The sequence below is a fragment of the Barbus barbus genome (assembly GCF_936440315.1).
Source record: "Barbus barbus genome assembly, chromosome: 18".
Taxonomy (NCBI): domain Eukaryota; kingdom Metazoa; phylum Chordata; class Actinopteri; order Cypriniformes; family Cyprinidae; genus Barbus; species Barbus barbus.
Window position 1 is genome coordinate 18,797,151 of NC_136746.1, and position 18,300 is coordinate 18,815,450.

The 18,300-nt window shown below is 36.5% G+C and overlaps 2 protein-coding genes across 2 annotated transcripts; both read right to left on the reverse strand.

Moving 5' to 3' along the window:
• Window positions 1–503: 503 nt before the first annotated feature.
• On the reverse strand, window positions 504–8,426 carry LOC306884089 (choline O-acetyltransferase). Its single transcript, XM_079439743.1, has 15 exons — window positions 8,175–8,426; window positions 7,787–7,898; window positions 7,183–7,374; window positions 6,945–7,063; window positions 5,921–5,974; window positions 5,649–5,829; window positions 5,328–5,505; window positions 4,956–5,125; window positions 4,761–4,861; window positions 4,348–4,476; window positions 3,506–3,628; window positions 3,286–3,424; window positions 3,085–3,147; window positions 2,806–2,943; window positions 504–2,649 (listed from the first exon to the last, which is right to left on the reverse strand). The coding sequence occupies exons 2-15, from the start codon at window positions 7,832–7,834 to the stop codon at window positions 2,383–2,385; spliced, it is 1,902 nt and encodes a 633-aa protein (XP_079295869.1). The 5' UTR covers window positions 7,835–7,898; window positions 8,175–8,426; the 3' UTR covers window positions 504–2,382.
• Window positions 8,427–9,221: 795 nt separating this feature from the next.
• LOC306883892 (putative vesicular acetylcholine transporter-A) lies at window positions 9,222–11,308 on the reverse strand (the record flags this gene model as incomplete). The annotated part of the gene is made up of 1 exon (XM_079439396.1): window positions 9,222–11,308. The coding sequence occupies one exon, from the start codon at window positions 11,306–11,308 to the stop codon at window positions 9,764–9,766; it is 1,545 nt and encodes a 514-aa protein (XP_079295522.1). The 3' UTR covers window positions 9,222–9,763.
• Window positions 11,309–18,300: the final 6,992 nt, after the last annotated feature.

The following is an 18,300-nucleotide window of genomic DNA, read 5'->3' on the forward strand; positions in this document are numbered from 1 at the left end:
TGTTGTTCTGCTCATGGTCACCTATCGTGTTCTGTGCTCGACAATACCACATGACTCATATAGACCATACTTGACTGTTACTACTTAATTAGTAGGCATAATTATAAATCTATCTATCTATAAACCACCTCAAGGCTAGGCTGTTGTCAAAACTGTGTTTGTGTATACTACTCTCCATTGTAACCAGTGACCATAGTAACCTAAAAAATGTAAACAGGTCACAGGAAGACCTTAATATAATATTAAGAAATATTATAAATGCTAAACCTTTCCAATGCAAACAATAATATGGTGCCTCTTAATAATTGTACTATAAGTTGTTTTTATCTCAACACAAAAAAAGTTGTAAATCATTGGCCTAAATCATTGCAGTGGGCATGAATCAATGTGATGTGAAATGTAGAGTATTTTTTATGCTGTAGTGTGGTAACAAAAAGTCCTGTGCAAGAATACAGATATTTCATAGTTGGTGGTAAATACTCAGCAAACACATCATTGGTTTTGATTAATACTTTTTATGGCATCATTAGGATACAGTGATATTGATAAATAGACCATTTATCTTTTGAAAACTCTTTTTGAAAAAATAAATATCCCAGAGTTAAATAACATCACAGTTCAAGCACTCCACTGCTAGACATACATTCTGTTACATCCTCATTTTTACATGTATTTGCCCATTCTCAAATATTCATGCTTAACATGATGTCATGATAATCAGCAAACATATTCTATTACTAATACTTGGGCTAAGGCTATAATTTCTCTCTATATATAGTATACATATTTTCTCTCTTTTTATACTCTAGTAACATGATTACGTGCTTTATTAGTCTATTTCAGCTAAGCTACAGTACATATTTGATCTAGTTATAAAGTGCTAAAATTAATTTCTCAAGGCATCACTGTTTTAGTTTTTTGATCTACTTCACAATTACTATCACGACTGGATCAACATGTAGGATATACAAATAAAATCAAAATAAAAAACAGTGTTCACAATATAAAAATATATTCTCACTCAGTCTTTATCTGTGTACATTAGACAGACATCAAGTATTGTTCATTTTTCTGTAGATATACTGTATAGACCTAGTGTCAATCATTTTCAGATGTAATATAAGTACATTTTCACAAACACAACAATGATTGTACTTTTAAAAAAGCTTATCAATTTGCCACTGTAATTGAGCTATTCTTCTTGGCTTCATAGGTTTCTGCTATTGCATTAGAAATCAAAAATCCCTGTTACTATTATTGCATTGGAAATCAAGACAACCCCACAGAATGGAAACACATAACAATGGCCCATATTTTTTTAACATTTATGCACAATGGCTTGTTTTTAGGACCTCAGACTGTGTATTTCAGAATATGTGACAATTCAATTTATAGAGCACATAAAACACAGCACACTTTAAAGCTATAATACCATAGAGTATAATTGATAATGCCTGGTCCTGACATTTTGTTTGTATACTGCAGACTTAAAATAGACTTTGCTATATATAGGGATACTTTTTTTTTTAATACATTAAATAAACTTTAAAATGCAAGAGATGATGACCCACAAAGACAAAGTTAAATAGCAGCTTCTGGTCCAGTTCCACAGGGCTGTTATTCAGAGTACTGTATTTTGACAGGTATCTATAAAGTTATGTTAACTCTGACATGACCATAAAAAACTGGTGTAGATTGTAAACAGCTATAGGTTATCATATCATAATTGACACATGCATATTAAGCAAGTGGGTATAGTACAGTTTTTCAAAGGCAGCATAATTGAGAATGTCATTTTTTAGGACAATTTCCATTATTTAGTTTCCAGCAACAAGCATCAAGGCGGCCGTCATAATAATTTTTCAATGTTGTTAAAAAAACCTATTGAAACATTCTTTGAAATATCTTCTTTTGTGTTCCACAGATGAAAGTGAGTCATACAGCTTTGGAACGACATGATGGTAAGTAAATGATTACAGAATTTTTATTTTTGGGTGAACTATCCTTTTAATGCTGCCTTTGACAGTGTCAACTATTAATATACTCTTAGACAGACTGAAAAGCTGGGTAGGATTCTTGGAGACAGACCTCAGCTAGTTCAGGTCATATTAAAAAGGCATAATTTACTATATATCTGCTGAGTTTCGTCTACTCCTGTTTAATTTGTATATGCTCTCATAGGCCAAATAATGCAAAATAACTAAATAGATTTCCTTTTGTCAAGCGACTACAGCTCCATAGAATTTCTGTATCACTGCTGTTGGTAATAAAATGGGCCTTGATATGTTTTTGAGACTCTTATTTTCTCCCAAAATGTCCATCTTTGTGGTTTCTGCATCTTCCATACGATTCAAATGATGTAGCTTCTTGCTATGACTTGCTTCAATTCTTCATTACCTTGGTAGTTCCGTCCATCCTTTCTGTGGAGTCAGTTGGTTTAGCTTCAGTGTTGCATTTTATGCATAGATCTTGCATTTCCTTTAGGCACCCCTCCAGAGTCTTCACAAACAAATCTGAGCTGGTCTCGGCACTGTCACGGAAGCTTGACACACAGAAGATGATGTGGTCCTTCTGAGGATTGTAGCAGGCTCCGTAGCCATTAGGGACAACAGGACCGTAGCAGCAGAACATCTCTTCAGTGGTAGGAACCTATGCAAAGACAAGCGTTTTTGAACAAACAGGCTGGTGATCAAGTTCTAACATTTTTTTCTACATATTATATTAAAATAAAGATGTATGCACACTATGAATCACAAATCCATTTAGGTCTATCTCTCATGATTTCAGTTAGGGTTTAAAGTGAACCTGGCTTGTAGAGAGAATGAAGTGGATGCTGGTGGCATAGGCTGTATCAGAAAACATCTCCGGCTTTTCTAGTTTCAGCTCCTTGGCAATCTCTCGCAGTCCCAGCAAGTGATTGTCTATTGCCATCCCAGTGATTGCCTGTTTCCAATGAGTGGACAAGCAATATTTTATTGCAGAGTGGACAGTATGACAATCACAGTTTGATAATCACAGTCAAATATAATTGTAACTGGCAGATTGTGCAATTGTAGTTCAAATTCAGTTGTCTGTTTCACTTACTAGAATTGTGTAATTGGTTTGGGCTTTAATGGCAGTCCAAAGCAACTCCATTTTCTCAGCATCCTAAATAAAAGAGACAGAGGTTATTACTAAGCTACTCCTGTTTTGACAATACACACAGCATTGACTACAGATGAGCTGACTTTGCAAAATGCAGAGCAGTTTGAATAGAATATAATGAAAACAGACTAAACTACATACAGGGATTTTGGAGCTATTTGCCATAGCTTTCACAAATGCTAAGGCCTCAGGTGTGGAGGAGCGAATGTTGTCAACTCGTCCTTCTTGAAAGCGGCGTATTGATGCACTTTCATAGGTGGGCACTAGACGTCCATGACATCTGAGTGCAAAAGAAAAAAAGAGTGTCAGACACAAGTCTTCACTCTGTTGTACTAATACTTCTTAAATTAAAAAGACTGACCTGTAAAATGTAAACTGGAGGGCAACTTGAATATAAGCATCAGGGCTCATTTTCTGTTTCTTGATGAACTCTTTGCCATAACCAGTGAATTTGTTGACATTCATGTCCAGATTTTTCACAAGTCTGTGGGAATTAACAGTTAATACACTATAAAGTTTGGGGTCAGACTCAATACTATTTTTTTTTTCATGTTTTTGAAATTCTCTTATGCTCACTGGGGCTGCAATTATTTAATCAAAAATACAGTAAAAACAGTAATATTGTGAAATTTTATTATATTTTATTAGAACTGTTTTCTATTCTGATAGATTTTAAAATGTAATTTATTCCTTTGATGACAAAGCTTAATTTTCAGCATCATTGCTTCAGTCATTATTGTCACATGATCCTTTAGAAATCATTCTAATGTGCTAATTTGCTGCTCAAGAAATGTTTCTTATTGTTATCAATGAAAACAGTTTAAAACTGGAATGCATTTCAGGATTCTTTTATTTACAGCATTTGCAATAGAAATCTTCTGTATAACATTTATAAATGTCTTTCACTTTTATTCTTGTCTGTCACTTTTTGACAATTTAATGCATCCTGAATAAAAAAAAATTTTTTTTTCAAAATAATCTTAAATATTATTGACAACAAACCTTTTGCCAGTAGTGCATGTAAGAAACCAAAAGATACTAAAATATTTCTTGTATTTTACTGTACTTATTCAAATGTTATTATATTATTGAATAATTAACTTATGAGATGTCTTCTAAGAAATATTTTATTTATAGGACATGGTATCTGTTAGACTGTACAGAACTTGCTACCCTGTTTTATCAGCTGATTTGTTGACATACCTCTGTAATTTGTCTGCTGAGGCCGTGAGGAACGTTTGGATGTCTGGCGAGCATTTCCAGCGCAGTCGCCTGGGGGCAGGAAGCTCACTCATGCTGGCTGCCCTCACAAACTTAGAAGGGCTTCCTCTCCTGTGAGAGAAACAATCTCATTGCGTCTTCACTAGCTTAGTTGCTATTCTCAGGCTGTGGGTATATATCTCAAGTCGTCTCATTAGAGTTTTCCATTTCAGCCTCTTTGGCAAATACATAAATGTAACAGTGATGTGCTAGTGAGAATAAGCATGCAGAAAGATATTACAGATTCCTTCAGAAGTGAATGTATTCTTTGAATTTGCCAGACCAACAGTGCATTATGAGTAATCAATAGTTACTTTGAAATTAATTTCTATGGATTAAATAATAATTTGGCTTACATGTATCTCAGTAGATATTCTGTACATTGCACAAGCACTATTCCTTCAAAAGGTGAGTGTTCACATACAACACCACAGCATCCATCTGCACCTATAACAAACTTAAATCATTACAGTAGTTTCATTTTAGAATTCATTTTCCTGGTCATATGATCAATGCAATTTGAATCCATCCTGTTTTGCTTTTTTTTCTACCTGCATGGGCTTGTCATACCAGCGATTGCCCCCATTTTTGTCCGTCCCCCCTCCGTGGAGCATCAGTAGAGCTCGGTTGGTATCAGTCAGTTCAGTGGCAGATGGCTCGTCCAAACACACCAGACACAGACAGCGCTCAATCATGTCCAGAGAGTCCCTGTTGGTAGAATCTGCACCCGATTGAGAAGTATTACATTTAATGTGTGTGAATTCCATTAACCTGTGCAGAACTTTTTGTGTCATCAGGGGAATTTATAGTTGTGAGGGAGTTGCTTTTCCAGATAAAGTCAAGATGTTTTGTGTCTTAATATTTTGGTGTCAACTTGCAGGTCTAGTAGCAGAGGATATAGTTGAGGATAAATGATGTCTGACCTTTGATCAAAACGCTGCGAGCCTCGGCCCACTGTGTTCTGCCATCTGATGTGAGCAGACCGATCGGAGGCAGATGCTCCTCTTCAATGTCTGCCATCTTTCTGATTCGCTCCAGCTGAGTGTAAAGGTCTTTTTCATTCAAGCGACGAAAGTTTATCATCACGTCGAGAACAAAAAACTGCAAACACATACAACATGGTATGGCGGGAAACACATCAATCTTTGTCTTTACTGCTTGCTTATGACTTTTTAAGACTCATTTTAAAATAAATATGAAGAAAACATCAGCTACAGTTCACTAGTAGATGAAGTAATACCTACCTGATTCTTACAAGCCACTATTATATGTTCGGGCTCGGGCATAACTGTGCTCTTCTGAGCCACTAAAGTGTCCATTTTTGGCCCTGGCAGACGGTAGGAGGTGAAGACCTTGTTGTACTGATCCATACACAGGGGCGTCCCAGCCAGCTGCCCACGAGCATAGTCTACGGGGAGGGCACGTCTACAACGAGCAGCATACAGCCATGTTTAGAAAACTATGCAATCAATTATGAATGAAGCTTGTTTTGTTGAGAACAGGGAGTATAACCTACCCATCTATAAGAGATTTATACTCTAATACACCAGAAATGAGATGGGCAGCAAATCTGTAGAGGAAAAAAAATATGCATATTAGTATATACATTTTTTTTCTGTTTTTGAGACAAGCCTTTTATGCTTACCAAGGCTGTTTATTTGATCAAAAATATAATAAAAACAGTAATATTGTGAAATATTGGTTATAAAGTTGTAATTTATTCCTTTGATGCAAAGCTGGATTTTCAGCATCATTACTCCAGTCTTCAGTGACACATGATCCTTTAAATCATTCTAATATTCTGATATGGCACTCGAGAAACATTTATTATTATTATCAGTGTTGAAAACAGATGTGCTGCTTAAGATTTTTGTGGAAACTGTGAGACATTTTTTTCAGGAATCTACAGTTTGTCAAATAGACAGTACAAAAACAAATCTTTTGTAGTGTTCATTTTCATTGAAGAAAGCACATTCACAGTAAGCAATGCAATTCCATTGTTTTAATTAGTTGTTAGAATAACACAATCAAATTAGGTCTTTTTTTACAAAGTCATTGGTTTCATTTTATATTCACCAAAAGAGGCTAATGCAAGACTGATACTTAACATTATTACATCCTTTTTTGATAAACATAACCTATTCTATGTTAAGTCTAAAATAGAATTGTCCATTATAGGAAGTATTGTTTCCAGTTTAGGACTGAAATCATCGTCAATTTATGATGGGATGGAGACTTTTTGTACACGTGTACTAATCTGTAGATTAAACTCTCCAAAATGAGAGTTTGACAGCAAGTTGTAATTAATGTGCCCCTTCAATTACGTTGCTATATGGAGCTACACAGTTGTTAGATGAAATCATGCAGTGTACAGACCTGACAGCTTTGCACAATCCTAATGTGTATACGGTATCCTTATGTTGACATCTGCATTTCCATTTAAACAAATTTAAATCAGTGAAGACATGCAGTGGTATCAGTCATCTCAGTTTAGCCTATAAGAGTAAAATTGTCCCTGCTGTATCCCCAGAGTCCCGTACCTGAGGGTGTCGCTTTGACTCCTGAAGTTCTGCTTGGGAAAGACCATCACAGGACTGGAGTTGACAGGTAGTGCTAATCTGTTGCTCAAATACATGTCTTCAAGCCAGTAGTCATACACCTTGGACAATGTTCAAAAAGAGACAAATAACTTTTAAAACATATTTAACAGACAATGTATCTGCACATTAAAAGCAAAGTTGCTTACAGAAAAGTCTTAGCAATTATTGCAGTCCTTACCCAATTGGGCTTATGTTCGCTTCTCTCCAGTAACTTTTTCTGAAGAAATTCTCCCATCCCTCCAGGTGCTCCAAATTTCTGTACAGTCGCCTTTGTCTTTTTGAACTGCTCCTCTGGTATTAGGTGACTCATGCACTTCAGGTACATGTCCAGTGTTTGCTGCAAAGGCGGCACTGGGAGCTTCGGGAGGCCCTAAATTGAGATCATGACCAGAGTTTTAGTGGGATTTATTAACTTATATTTCAGTGTCAGGGACAGCTTCTACTTATGTAGCATCTGTTTCCCTGATCTTATGGTATTTGTTCTTAAATTCTTGTCTAATTAGACTTGATAGAGTCTTTCATGTACATCCTTCATGCTCCAAATGACCCCAGACAAGTATTATATTTAAATAATTGTGCCCTGTGTTTGACCTGGCTGGATAAACAAGATCATCTCTGTTATAATGACATAAAGCTATCATTTATGTTCTGAATCCAGTACTGTAGTTCACAATGTTGTTTGTAATCATTGTTAGAAGATAATGTTTGAAATGCAACATTGTTTAGTTTAGCCACATACTTTCTACATTTTACGTACAAATATATAATAGTATTTTGCTTACACTTGGATCTCCCATGTCTCTTGCTTGCTCCCTTTTCAAAACTGGCATCCTCAAAGTGGTAGAGGTTCAGTCAAGAAAGATGAAAATCCACTGATAATTTTCCCAGTTCCCTCTGGAACAGACATACATGTATGAGAGAAAGCTTGCATTGCAAATGGTTTTCAACAAAACTTCAAAAAATCAGTTAGACAAAGCTAAGACCAAACCTGTAATTATTCCAAATTAATTAGAGGTCTATTATTGAAGACATCTAATCCATATGTTTCCTCTTGAATTTAAATTTAGTAGAATATCTATTATAGCTTTTTAGTTAGTCCTTATTTAAGAAGGTTGTACGCATATTGTGTAAAAAAGAAAAGAAAAAAAAGTCAACTTAAGAAATACTCACCAAAATGTCATATACTCTTCGTGGAGTCCTCCGATGTCTCTAAGGATTTATCCAAATTCATAGTCCCGTCGTGTTTTTATTAAGAGGAAAGTACCGTTAATGTTGTGCGTTAACTTGTTTCAGGCGGCATACTTGCGTCCCATTCATTGCAAGTCAGGAGCTTCTTAGGATGCTCCTTAGGAAAGATGCTGAAGGATGCTGAAGGAGCTGTACCTTTCTCAGACTCCACCCACTAAACTCCATTCGCTCGATGCCGCATCTACCAACCCACCTCATACTTTAAGTCGAGTCCTTGAACGAAATTTATGAGCACCCTTCCGAATCTCGGAGAAGAAAAAAAATGTCCGTACAAGAACGCGCTCGATAATTTAATTAAAACGAAAAGTGGACAGGTTTATTTAGACCCTCTTGCACCATAAGCAATTGTTTTTCTTCTTTTAAATTAATAGCTTGGATTTCCGAAAAGCCTCGTGTACATTTTCCCCCAGAAACGTCTATTTTGGTTAATCGCTTTATATTTATGAATCTTGTTTTGGAGGGTAAAGTAAAGTTGTTTTTTTTCTTGCACATGTTCATTATGTATACTTTATATTTCCTCCCCACCACAGAGGACCCTGTTGCACAAGAATTTCATCCCCCGTGTGTTTTATGCATAGGCTATTTATAAATATGCATGCCGTAATTATATTTGTAACAATGTCCTGTTTATGCGTGCTATTTCTTTTTATGAATAATTTCGTTTCTTTTTCGTTTTTTTGGCTCTTTGATGCACTAAAACTAAATAAGCGCACAAGTTTTGCATACCGCGGTATTGCATTACGTTGAGCGTTAATTTCTATTTTATAAATATCAATAATTACTCATTGCCTTTTTAATAAAAATGGCATTCAAAACGAAAGTAATTAAAATGCCAATGTATATATATATATATATATATATATATATATATATATATATATATATATATATATATGTGTGAATGTGTCTGTTTAAAGCGTGTAGGTCATGTTGTGTAAATCACAGAAACAGCGCATAACACGGCGTTTCACATATTTTCTTTTAATTATGTACATTTGATATGCACATATGTACACCATTATATTCCATAATATACAGTAATGCATTCCAGAAATACACCCTAAACATTTAATACTTGAAACAGACACTGAAAAGGCAGGATTCACACCAGTTCCATCATTTTTTTTTTCTTTGAAGGTGTCAGGTGACATTTTGCATATTATTTGTAACAGCACAAAATCGGCGGATTAACTTCAACGAAGGCCCATTTAATACGTACACACGCATCTTCATATTTAATATGTTTGCACCTTATTTATATCCCTGAATACAATTTAATACAGCGGAATACTATACAGTGAAATTATTTTTTCTTACACCTTCTATTGGAGAAAAAAAAATTGAGCTAATCATTTCAGTAAATAGATTAAATCATTGTAATATTGTATGTCGTTCACCAACAGTTTTCCTCGGGACAATGAGTAACATGTAAATGAGTGAATGAAAAACATTTATATTCAGCAGAGGTTTCAACAGGATTGTAACAGATGAACTAGGACGGACGACTCAGATTATATGTATTCTGGCTCAGACGTCTCTTCTTCAGAGAATGACTTTGATTGTCCAGCAAATGTCCCGTTCTCGTCGATGGGCACGCAGTTACCGGATGAACTATAGCCGTGCTTCTTTCTTTGGCGTTCCTCCATTCTGATGGTGTCGTACAGACCTGTGGCTCCCTCCTCCAGTAGCATGTTTCTCTCAGAGTGAGATGGTTTCATGAAGGACACGTTGCGCAGGAGAAGCAGGGCTGGTGCGTAAAGTACGTTCGCCAAACCCATGCCCAGATTAAGCTGCACAAAACCAAGATCGTGCACTATTTTACCGGCCGCGATGGGACCCAGCGCGTAGGCAACACAGTAGGAGATGTCTGCAATAGCGTATACACTACCGTACACAGACACGTGACGGACGTCTACGAGAAAAGCGAGCGTGGGTAATAAAGCTGTGTCTACCAGTGCAATACCGAAACAAATGCCACACAGGGGGATTATCAGCTGCTCAAAGTTTTTGCAAGCCGGCACAATGCAAGAGCTGGCACCAATGATGACCATGCCAAGCGCCCCATAAAACCACTGCAAGTGTGGATACTGTGCTGCCAGCTTGACAGTGATATAAACACCTAATACGTGAGGGAAAAAGGCCGGGAGCCAGGTGAGCCCAATCTCCCACTGGGATGAATCCATGGTCTCCTCCATCCAGTTGGCGATGGTGGGCTCCAGGAAGGCAAGGGGGATGTTACATGTGGTCAAAGCTCCTGCCACAACTGCTATGTAGGGATCAATCATTAGTTTGTAAATTGGGGTGCCAACCGGCATATTCTCTCTAGTCCTGCTGGAAAAGGGCTTGAGGAGAGTCAAGCATAGTATACCATCTGCCAAACATATACAGGCGAGCACAAGGAACGGCACGCGTTTGCCCGCGAACTCGTACAGCACCCCTCCGAACGGGGGGGCCGCCAGGCTTCCGAACGAGATGAACGCGAGGGCAATGCCCAGCGCGCGGCTTCTCTCTCCCTCCTCCGTGAACTTGTCTGCGATCATGGCAATTCCAGAAGTGTCTGCGAACGCCGAGCCTAGCCCTTGCAGACTGCGCGCGGCGAACAGAGTCGCGTAGTTCTCGGCGAAGGTAAAAATGCACGTCGAGACGAACATGATGCTGAGTCCAATTAAAAGTGGGATGTCATAGCCGACTCGGTCTATGAAAGTTCCGGTCAAAGGATTGACAATGAGCTGCAAAATGGCTTTTGAGGCGAAAAGCACGCCGATCTGCAGATCAAAGTTCTCGTTTTGTGTGCTGTTGGTTGAAGAATTACCCGTTACATGATGCGCCTTCTCTGATTCGCTCTCTAAGCGCGCTAAATAATCGGGCACAATTGGCACGATGACCATGTAAAGCATATTGTCTAGAAGAAGTGCCACACATACAATGACTAGAATAATCCTTCTTTGTCGCTCGGGGTCCTGGATCGCAGTTCCTAACTGTTTAGTTCTTTCCCCCATCTCTGATAGTTTAACGGCGGCGGTTTGCGCCAAGCCACCCGATTCCTCCGTAGCCATGATCCACACTTTGGTCGGTTTAAGCAAAAGACTCTAACTCTCTTCTACTCTGTGCTTTTCTCCCACAGAAAGTCTGCGCACATTGGGTTGTCCAGCACTCCCTGAATAGTGAAGCCTCGGCGCGCGGACCAACTTTTCCTGCTTTACCTTGCAGTCCTTCGTTGCGCGTGCAATTCCTCTCTCGCGACTGCTGTCAGGCGGTGTTGTTTCATCATATTCGGGTGAGGACGCCGAGTCAAAAACTCAGTCAGGTCAAAAATTCGCCTTCTTGGTTTTCCCCTTCTTCACGCTGTCATTGTAGCAGGACGCACGGAGCGCGAATGCGCATGAATGGATGAATTCACCTGTAGCGCGATGTCATCATTTCTCCTCAGCTGTCTTCTTATTGATGCCACCCAATGCAGATGCGCTTACATGTTGATTCCATTGGAATCGCTCCTCTTTTTTTCCCAAGGATGTGACGCACTGTTTGCTACCCCCTCAAGTGGTTCCCCAACCAGCTGGGTCTTTTATGCTCATTTAACACGTCAAGCCCCTACCCAGTAACGCCAGGCTGTGCTTTGCTTTATAACTTCCAAATATTGAGCGAGCTTCTGTAACTGCTTAGGACCACAAACCTTAAGTCACCGAGCTCGACAGATATGCTGACTGCGAGGAAGATGCCTTCCAGTGCTATTTTAGTTGTTCTGTAAGAACTCACTCACTTACTCACTGATAAGTTATTGATCGCTATTATTGTGGTATTATTTGTTTTTGAAAAAGACGTCATGCGCTTTCATTTGTTTTAATAAACATAGGCCTACTTTCGAAAGTTGTATGTTAATGAACAGTACGTGCACTCTACGCCTGTTTCTTTTTCCCAGACAGGTTGCATTATTCTCCGACGGTTATTGCTTACATTTCAAAATATGTTTTTAGGTTTCAGTTCGACGGAAAGAGGGAAAGAAATAAAAAAAAAGACAAAATTACGTAAACAGTGTGTAATCTACCCCCTACACCTACTGCGTAATTGAACTAAACTGGAATAATTGCTATGTAATTATATCATACAAGGTTAAAATGGGTTTATTTTGTTTGATCAAAGGTTTTTATGATGAGAAACTCGAAATTATCATTTCTGATATGCGTCTTTACATCTTTATAAGAGAAAAGGAATTTTATTAACAAAATAGCAGCACTTTTCCATTTGATACATTTGATGTATTTTATACAAATCAGTTTATTGAATTTCAGCACTACGGCTGGTTGGACAGCTCCTCATCCTTTAAAGCAAAGATTGATCAGCTGTAAACTGTGAAGATTTGTCCAGAAGCTTTCAAGGTAGCAGTGACAGGAATAAGCATTGTCATTTTTAAAGATTTGTTTTTTTTTGCAGTTGACTGACAGCCAGGATGCATCGTTTGCTCTTGTTAACGTAGTAGGCTGTATGATCAGCGATTTTAGTGATAGTGTAACGCCATCTGCTGTACAATCCCTCCACAGAACTCGATTTGGCGTTTCTTGTCCGCTGAAGAACAATAATTGGGTGTTGGTGACATCTAGTGGTTTATTTGATACACTGCAGCTGATCAAACCTGCGCTAAATGGTGAGTCTGGACATGCTGTCTTCCAGTTGATCACAGACACAATATTGTTGGTTAATGTCTTGTGATACAAACTTAACTTAAAAACCTACTGAAATCGCTAGGGGAAAAAAAAACGCCTGTTAGAGCTGTTGTTGATTCTTGTTAGAGTCCAAAAATTAAGTATTTGTAGCCTAATTAGATTGTTGCATTTTAAAATACTGGTGATCAGACTACAGTTACTTTTTTATTGATTACATGATTACCTATTCACACAATAGCATTGATTCAAGTGATTCAAAATTGATTGATTCTTCCTAATTCTTTATTTTCATCTTTTAAATTTTCCTCTCTAAAATAGGTCACCACTTATATAGAGTTGTGTTCAAAATAATAGCAGTCTAATATCACTAACCAGATCAATCACTGTTTTTGGTAGAAATTATATTTCTAGATGGCAAATATTTTACTAGTAGGTGTGGTAGAGTAATAGAAAACCAACAGACCCAACAGTCATGACATGCATGCGGTTGTTTCTGTGCAATTGAATCATTAATTGAAAAGGACGTGTTCAAAATAATAGCAGTGTGGAGTTTAATTAGAGAGGTAAATCATTCTGTGAAAAAGCTGGTGTCAAACAAGTGGCCCTTATTTAAGGACGAAGGCAGCAAATATTGTACTGTGCATTTCTCTCTGAAAATCTGAGTAAAATGGGTCGTTCCAGTCTAAATATTATTATCTAAATATTAGTTCAGTCATTCACCACAAGAAAGCTAAATCTTCAAGCATTTTTCAGTTTATACAGTACATTTTTAACGTTGACAATTTTTTTAAACAGCCTAATATTTTCTTCACTTTCTGTAAAGACAAATTTGCTACATTTTTCTTCATGTTTTGATTTAGAATAGAATGCAAATGCAATGTTTCCAATGCATTTGTGTGTATTGAAGTAAAAGTTATTATGAGGATTTTGAGCTTTACTCGCATTTTTAAACACACTGCTATTATTTTGAACACAACTGAACATTCAAAAAATCTTCCAGTTTTGTGGACATTCACTCAAAGACCAGTCACTAGTCAGGTGGCTATAATTACACAGAAAATTGAGAGGCCACACAATATTCAACCCCTGGATTTACAAAAATCCTTTTTATTTATTGTATTTCAGCATTGCATCAGCTACTGATAAACTCATTAATTTGTATTTGAATTAGTGCTCCATGGGTTATTTAAACATGTCTCTGAACATTAAATTATGTGTAGGCCAAGTATGGTAACCCATGCATTTAACCCATCCAAATACACATACACAGCAGTGAGTAGTAAACACACATACCGTGCCATTTTTGCTGCGGAGCCTGGGGAGCAGTTGGGTGTTAGGTGGATGCCTTGCTCAAGGGCACCTCAGTTGTTGGTATTGAGAGCTCACGAGACAGCCCTCAGCTACATTTCCTGCCAGTACTGAGTATTGAACTCGCAACCTTCGGATTACAACTCCGATTCCCTAACCATTAGGCCACAAATACCCCCAAGCCTTCCCTTTAGAAGGCTTTCAAACACATTAAAATGTACACAGTCATGTTATTTGTTATTTGTTATTTGCATGTTATGTAGGGATTCCGGAACTTATTTTTCATGTGACCCTGGACCACAAAACTAGTCTTAAGTGTAAATTTTTCTAAACTATTTGAAAATCTGGAATCTGAAGGTGCAAAAAAAATTCAAAATTTTGAGAAAATAGCATTTAAAGTTGTCCAAAAGAACTTCTTAGCAATGCGTATTACTAATCAAAAATGAAGTTTTGATATATTTACGGTTAGAAATTTACAAAATATCTTCATGGAACATGATCTTTACTTAATATTCTAATGATTTTTGGCATAAAATAAAAATTGATAATTTTGACCCATGCAATGTATTTTTGACTATTCCTACAAATATACCCTAGCGACTTAAGACTGGTTTTGTGGTCCAGGGTCACATATTTACTTAATATATGTTCTTATATTTACTTAAATTTTAAGGTAGTAACTTATTTATTAAGTAACATATTTGCATATTCATGGTTCTCTGATTTTAGTTAATGGTCACATGACAGGTAAACAAAACAAAAAAATGTTTATTCAGTGTTTTGTTTGCTGTTATTTTAAAATGATTTAAATTTTAAAGTTTTATGATTTAATTAATCATTTGGCTTTTTATTAAATTCACGTCTAGTTAAAATGTCCTAGATAACAAAAAGTAAGCATTTAAAACGGTTTTATTGAGTTTTTATCTACTAAAAGTTTTATTTATTTATTTACTTATTTTTAAAGAGAGCTGAATATGCTGTTAAACAACAGTGCAAACAATTGAATGCACTATAATTTTATCCCTCACAGCCTCCTTTTCATTCCTGTCAAAAATGAAATAACACTCTATCCTGATTAAGGTCTATAGGCATTCAAATCAGTAATTAATTAAATGATGTTGTATTAACTCCTACCACAAGATGGCCCTAGTAGGGCGTACATGCTCAGCCAGCTGTGTATAATATTAACATATATAAATATATATATATCAAATATAGATTTTTAATAAAATATCCCATTAAAACAATTTAACACAGTCTGCAAACACTCCTTCTGATGTACCTGATTTTTTAAAAGCTATATAAATGTAGGATTTTATTCTATAGACAAATTGGCATTATTCCACTGTGATAAAATGTAGTAAATTCATCATAAACAAACCCTCACAACTACAAAAAATAAGAATAATAATAAACCTTTGCATCACATGATGTTGTGCATTTATTCACGGCATGTAGTGCCCTACATAATATGCATTCAAATGGTCTGTTTCCCCCTGGGAGCTGTTGTTTTCATGTGCTCTTTCGGTCTTCCACTCGCTCTCTTTTTAATCCCTCACTCTACAGCCTGTCTTTGCAGTCTATTCATTCACTGGAAATAATATGGTTTTAATTCCTTGCATTGGCTTGGCGTGAAGCACATACGTCATATCCCCAATCCCTCCTCCTCCTCTTCTTCACTGGATTTGTTCCCTGAGGATCAAACTTTTTGTGCTGTTCCAGCCTGAACTCCATTCTGATCTGATCTGATCTTAAATCATGGGAAACAAGTTCACCATGTAATCTTCTGTGGTAAAAAAGTATTAATTCATGATGTCTGTGATTAAGTTGAAGCAATCGTGGTTAAACTCAATTTTATTGGCGTTGAAAGCTCTGTAATAAGCTGAAGGCTGTCTTTTATTTCAGCGTTTTGACACTTTTAGATATTTGCTCTGATTGTATTCTTCTGTTGACAGGATATTCAATATTCACTGAATCACTGAATCTGGAGAAACATATTTTCTACAAGCTTGTAAAGTCATCTTCTTAAGTCTTGTTCAACATTTGTGGTTGATCTTTTAATCTGTTTCTATACTGAAACAGAATCTGGTAGAAAGAAGTACATTTTTCATACTGGCCACATTTGTTCGTGCTCTGATTACTGTATGTTTGTTTTTCTGTTTACATGCTCATACTGGATAATATGAGAATACAGTGTTTGACATCAAACCGTGTGTTCTTGTCATGCCAAGTAACAAATCACAGACCTGCTGCACATGTGGACATGTGAAACTGAAATATGCAGGGAAAAAAATGATTAAAAATGTTTAAGCCATGTGCCTGAGTGAATCATAAACAAAAGGATTAAGCTAACCTTGTTGAGAAAATACAATTTCATTAATGGAGGCTGGCTCAGACAACAGCCAAGCTAGTCACTTGTAAAATTAACCCAAGCTAAGAAATCGTTACACATCATCAGCTCTCTATTTCTCTTTATATTAACAGACGAAAACATGGACGGGCAGTTTTACATTTAAAAAGTCCTGTTAGCAGATTGAGGATCTATTGTATGTGACACATAACAATTTAGAGCAATTGAGTCTCCTTTTTCCTTGAGGAATCCGTGGTGCCTATTGTCCACTTGTCATTGTGACATAGACTCTGGTTGGCTGCTTAAGATTTTATTTTATTACATCATTACATTGAATTGGCTCAAGTTATTACTTATATTAATATTTACATTTAGTCAATTATCAGACGCTTTTATCCAAAGCGACTTACAAATGAGGGCAATAGAATCAATCAAACCAGCAAAGAGCAATATTATGTTAGTTCTGTGACTAGTCCCAGTTAGTCTAACGCAGTACACATAGCAAGGTGTTTTTTGTAATAATAACAAATAAAAAGAAAACAAGTATAGAGAATAGAGAAAAAGAATAGAAATATTAATTTGAGACACTAAAACTGAAATAAAATTAAATTAAAGCTACATATAAAAATTGAGACAATAATAAAAATGACAAAATCACTTAGAATTTCTTAATCATAAATTAAAATGAAAACTGAAAATATAAACAAAAGCTAATTCAAAACAAAAATATATAGATAGTATTTCAATAATCCACTAACAGTGTTTTATTTATGCACTAATTAATTCTTGATATCCTGGTCTTTTTTTAAGGTCAGATCAAATTGCTACAAAAGTCACGTAGGCAATATGCATATATCCCTTTTCATTCCACAGTATAGTTAATATGACTTTAGCACTTTAAATGACTGAGAACACAGCGCTCTCTAAAGAGCAATGACGCACACATCAGTAATCCAGATTACACTATGTCCATAATCCTTTAAAATACAAGTTCTTTAAAAAAACACCAAAAATGCTTTTTGACTGTTTTGTCTAATTGTTCAAACATTTATTTAATGTTTATGAATCCACAGTAGCACAAATCTCCAATATCCTAATATGTCTGGGGCTAAATGTGCTAAATGGTGCTCGCTTTCATCATTTTGCCACTGGTGTAGGTATTGACTGTCATTTGTTGTGAAAACGCTGCCAGCATGAACTGCCAGTTCTGTTGTTATGACAGACTGCTTCCCATTTACATTTGCGTAATGATTGCATAATCTGCTCCAAATGTTGTTTAATCAAATAAAAAAATGCATGAATTCTGGCAGCCATTTTGACCTTTTCCTCTGCTCTTGAATCTTTGGACATCGGATCGTAAGCTTGTGACTGATTACTCTGGCAGCGGATCAGACACTCTCGATGTCAGCACAATGTGTTACATGTTATAAACGGACTACATATAAAAGAACCGTTTGTATCTCATAGTGACATCACATGTGTGATTTATTATTTCACTTGTCTGGACTTCAAAGCAAATCCACTTGGATTTCACAAAGCTGTGGGCCATTCGTATTGCAGGAGATATTTTGAAGAGCCTTTCCTTTTTGTTTGGTACAAGTATTCCTAGTATGATAATAGATTTCAAAAGTTTGGACAATGAATTTCCATGTTTATGCCAGTTATGGTTTACCTCTGTAAAAACCACTGTAAATACCACTGGTATGTTTCAAAATTGCTAATGAGTTTT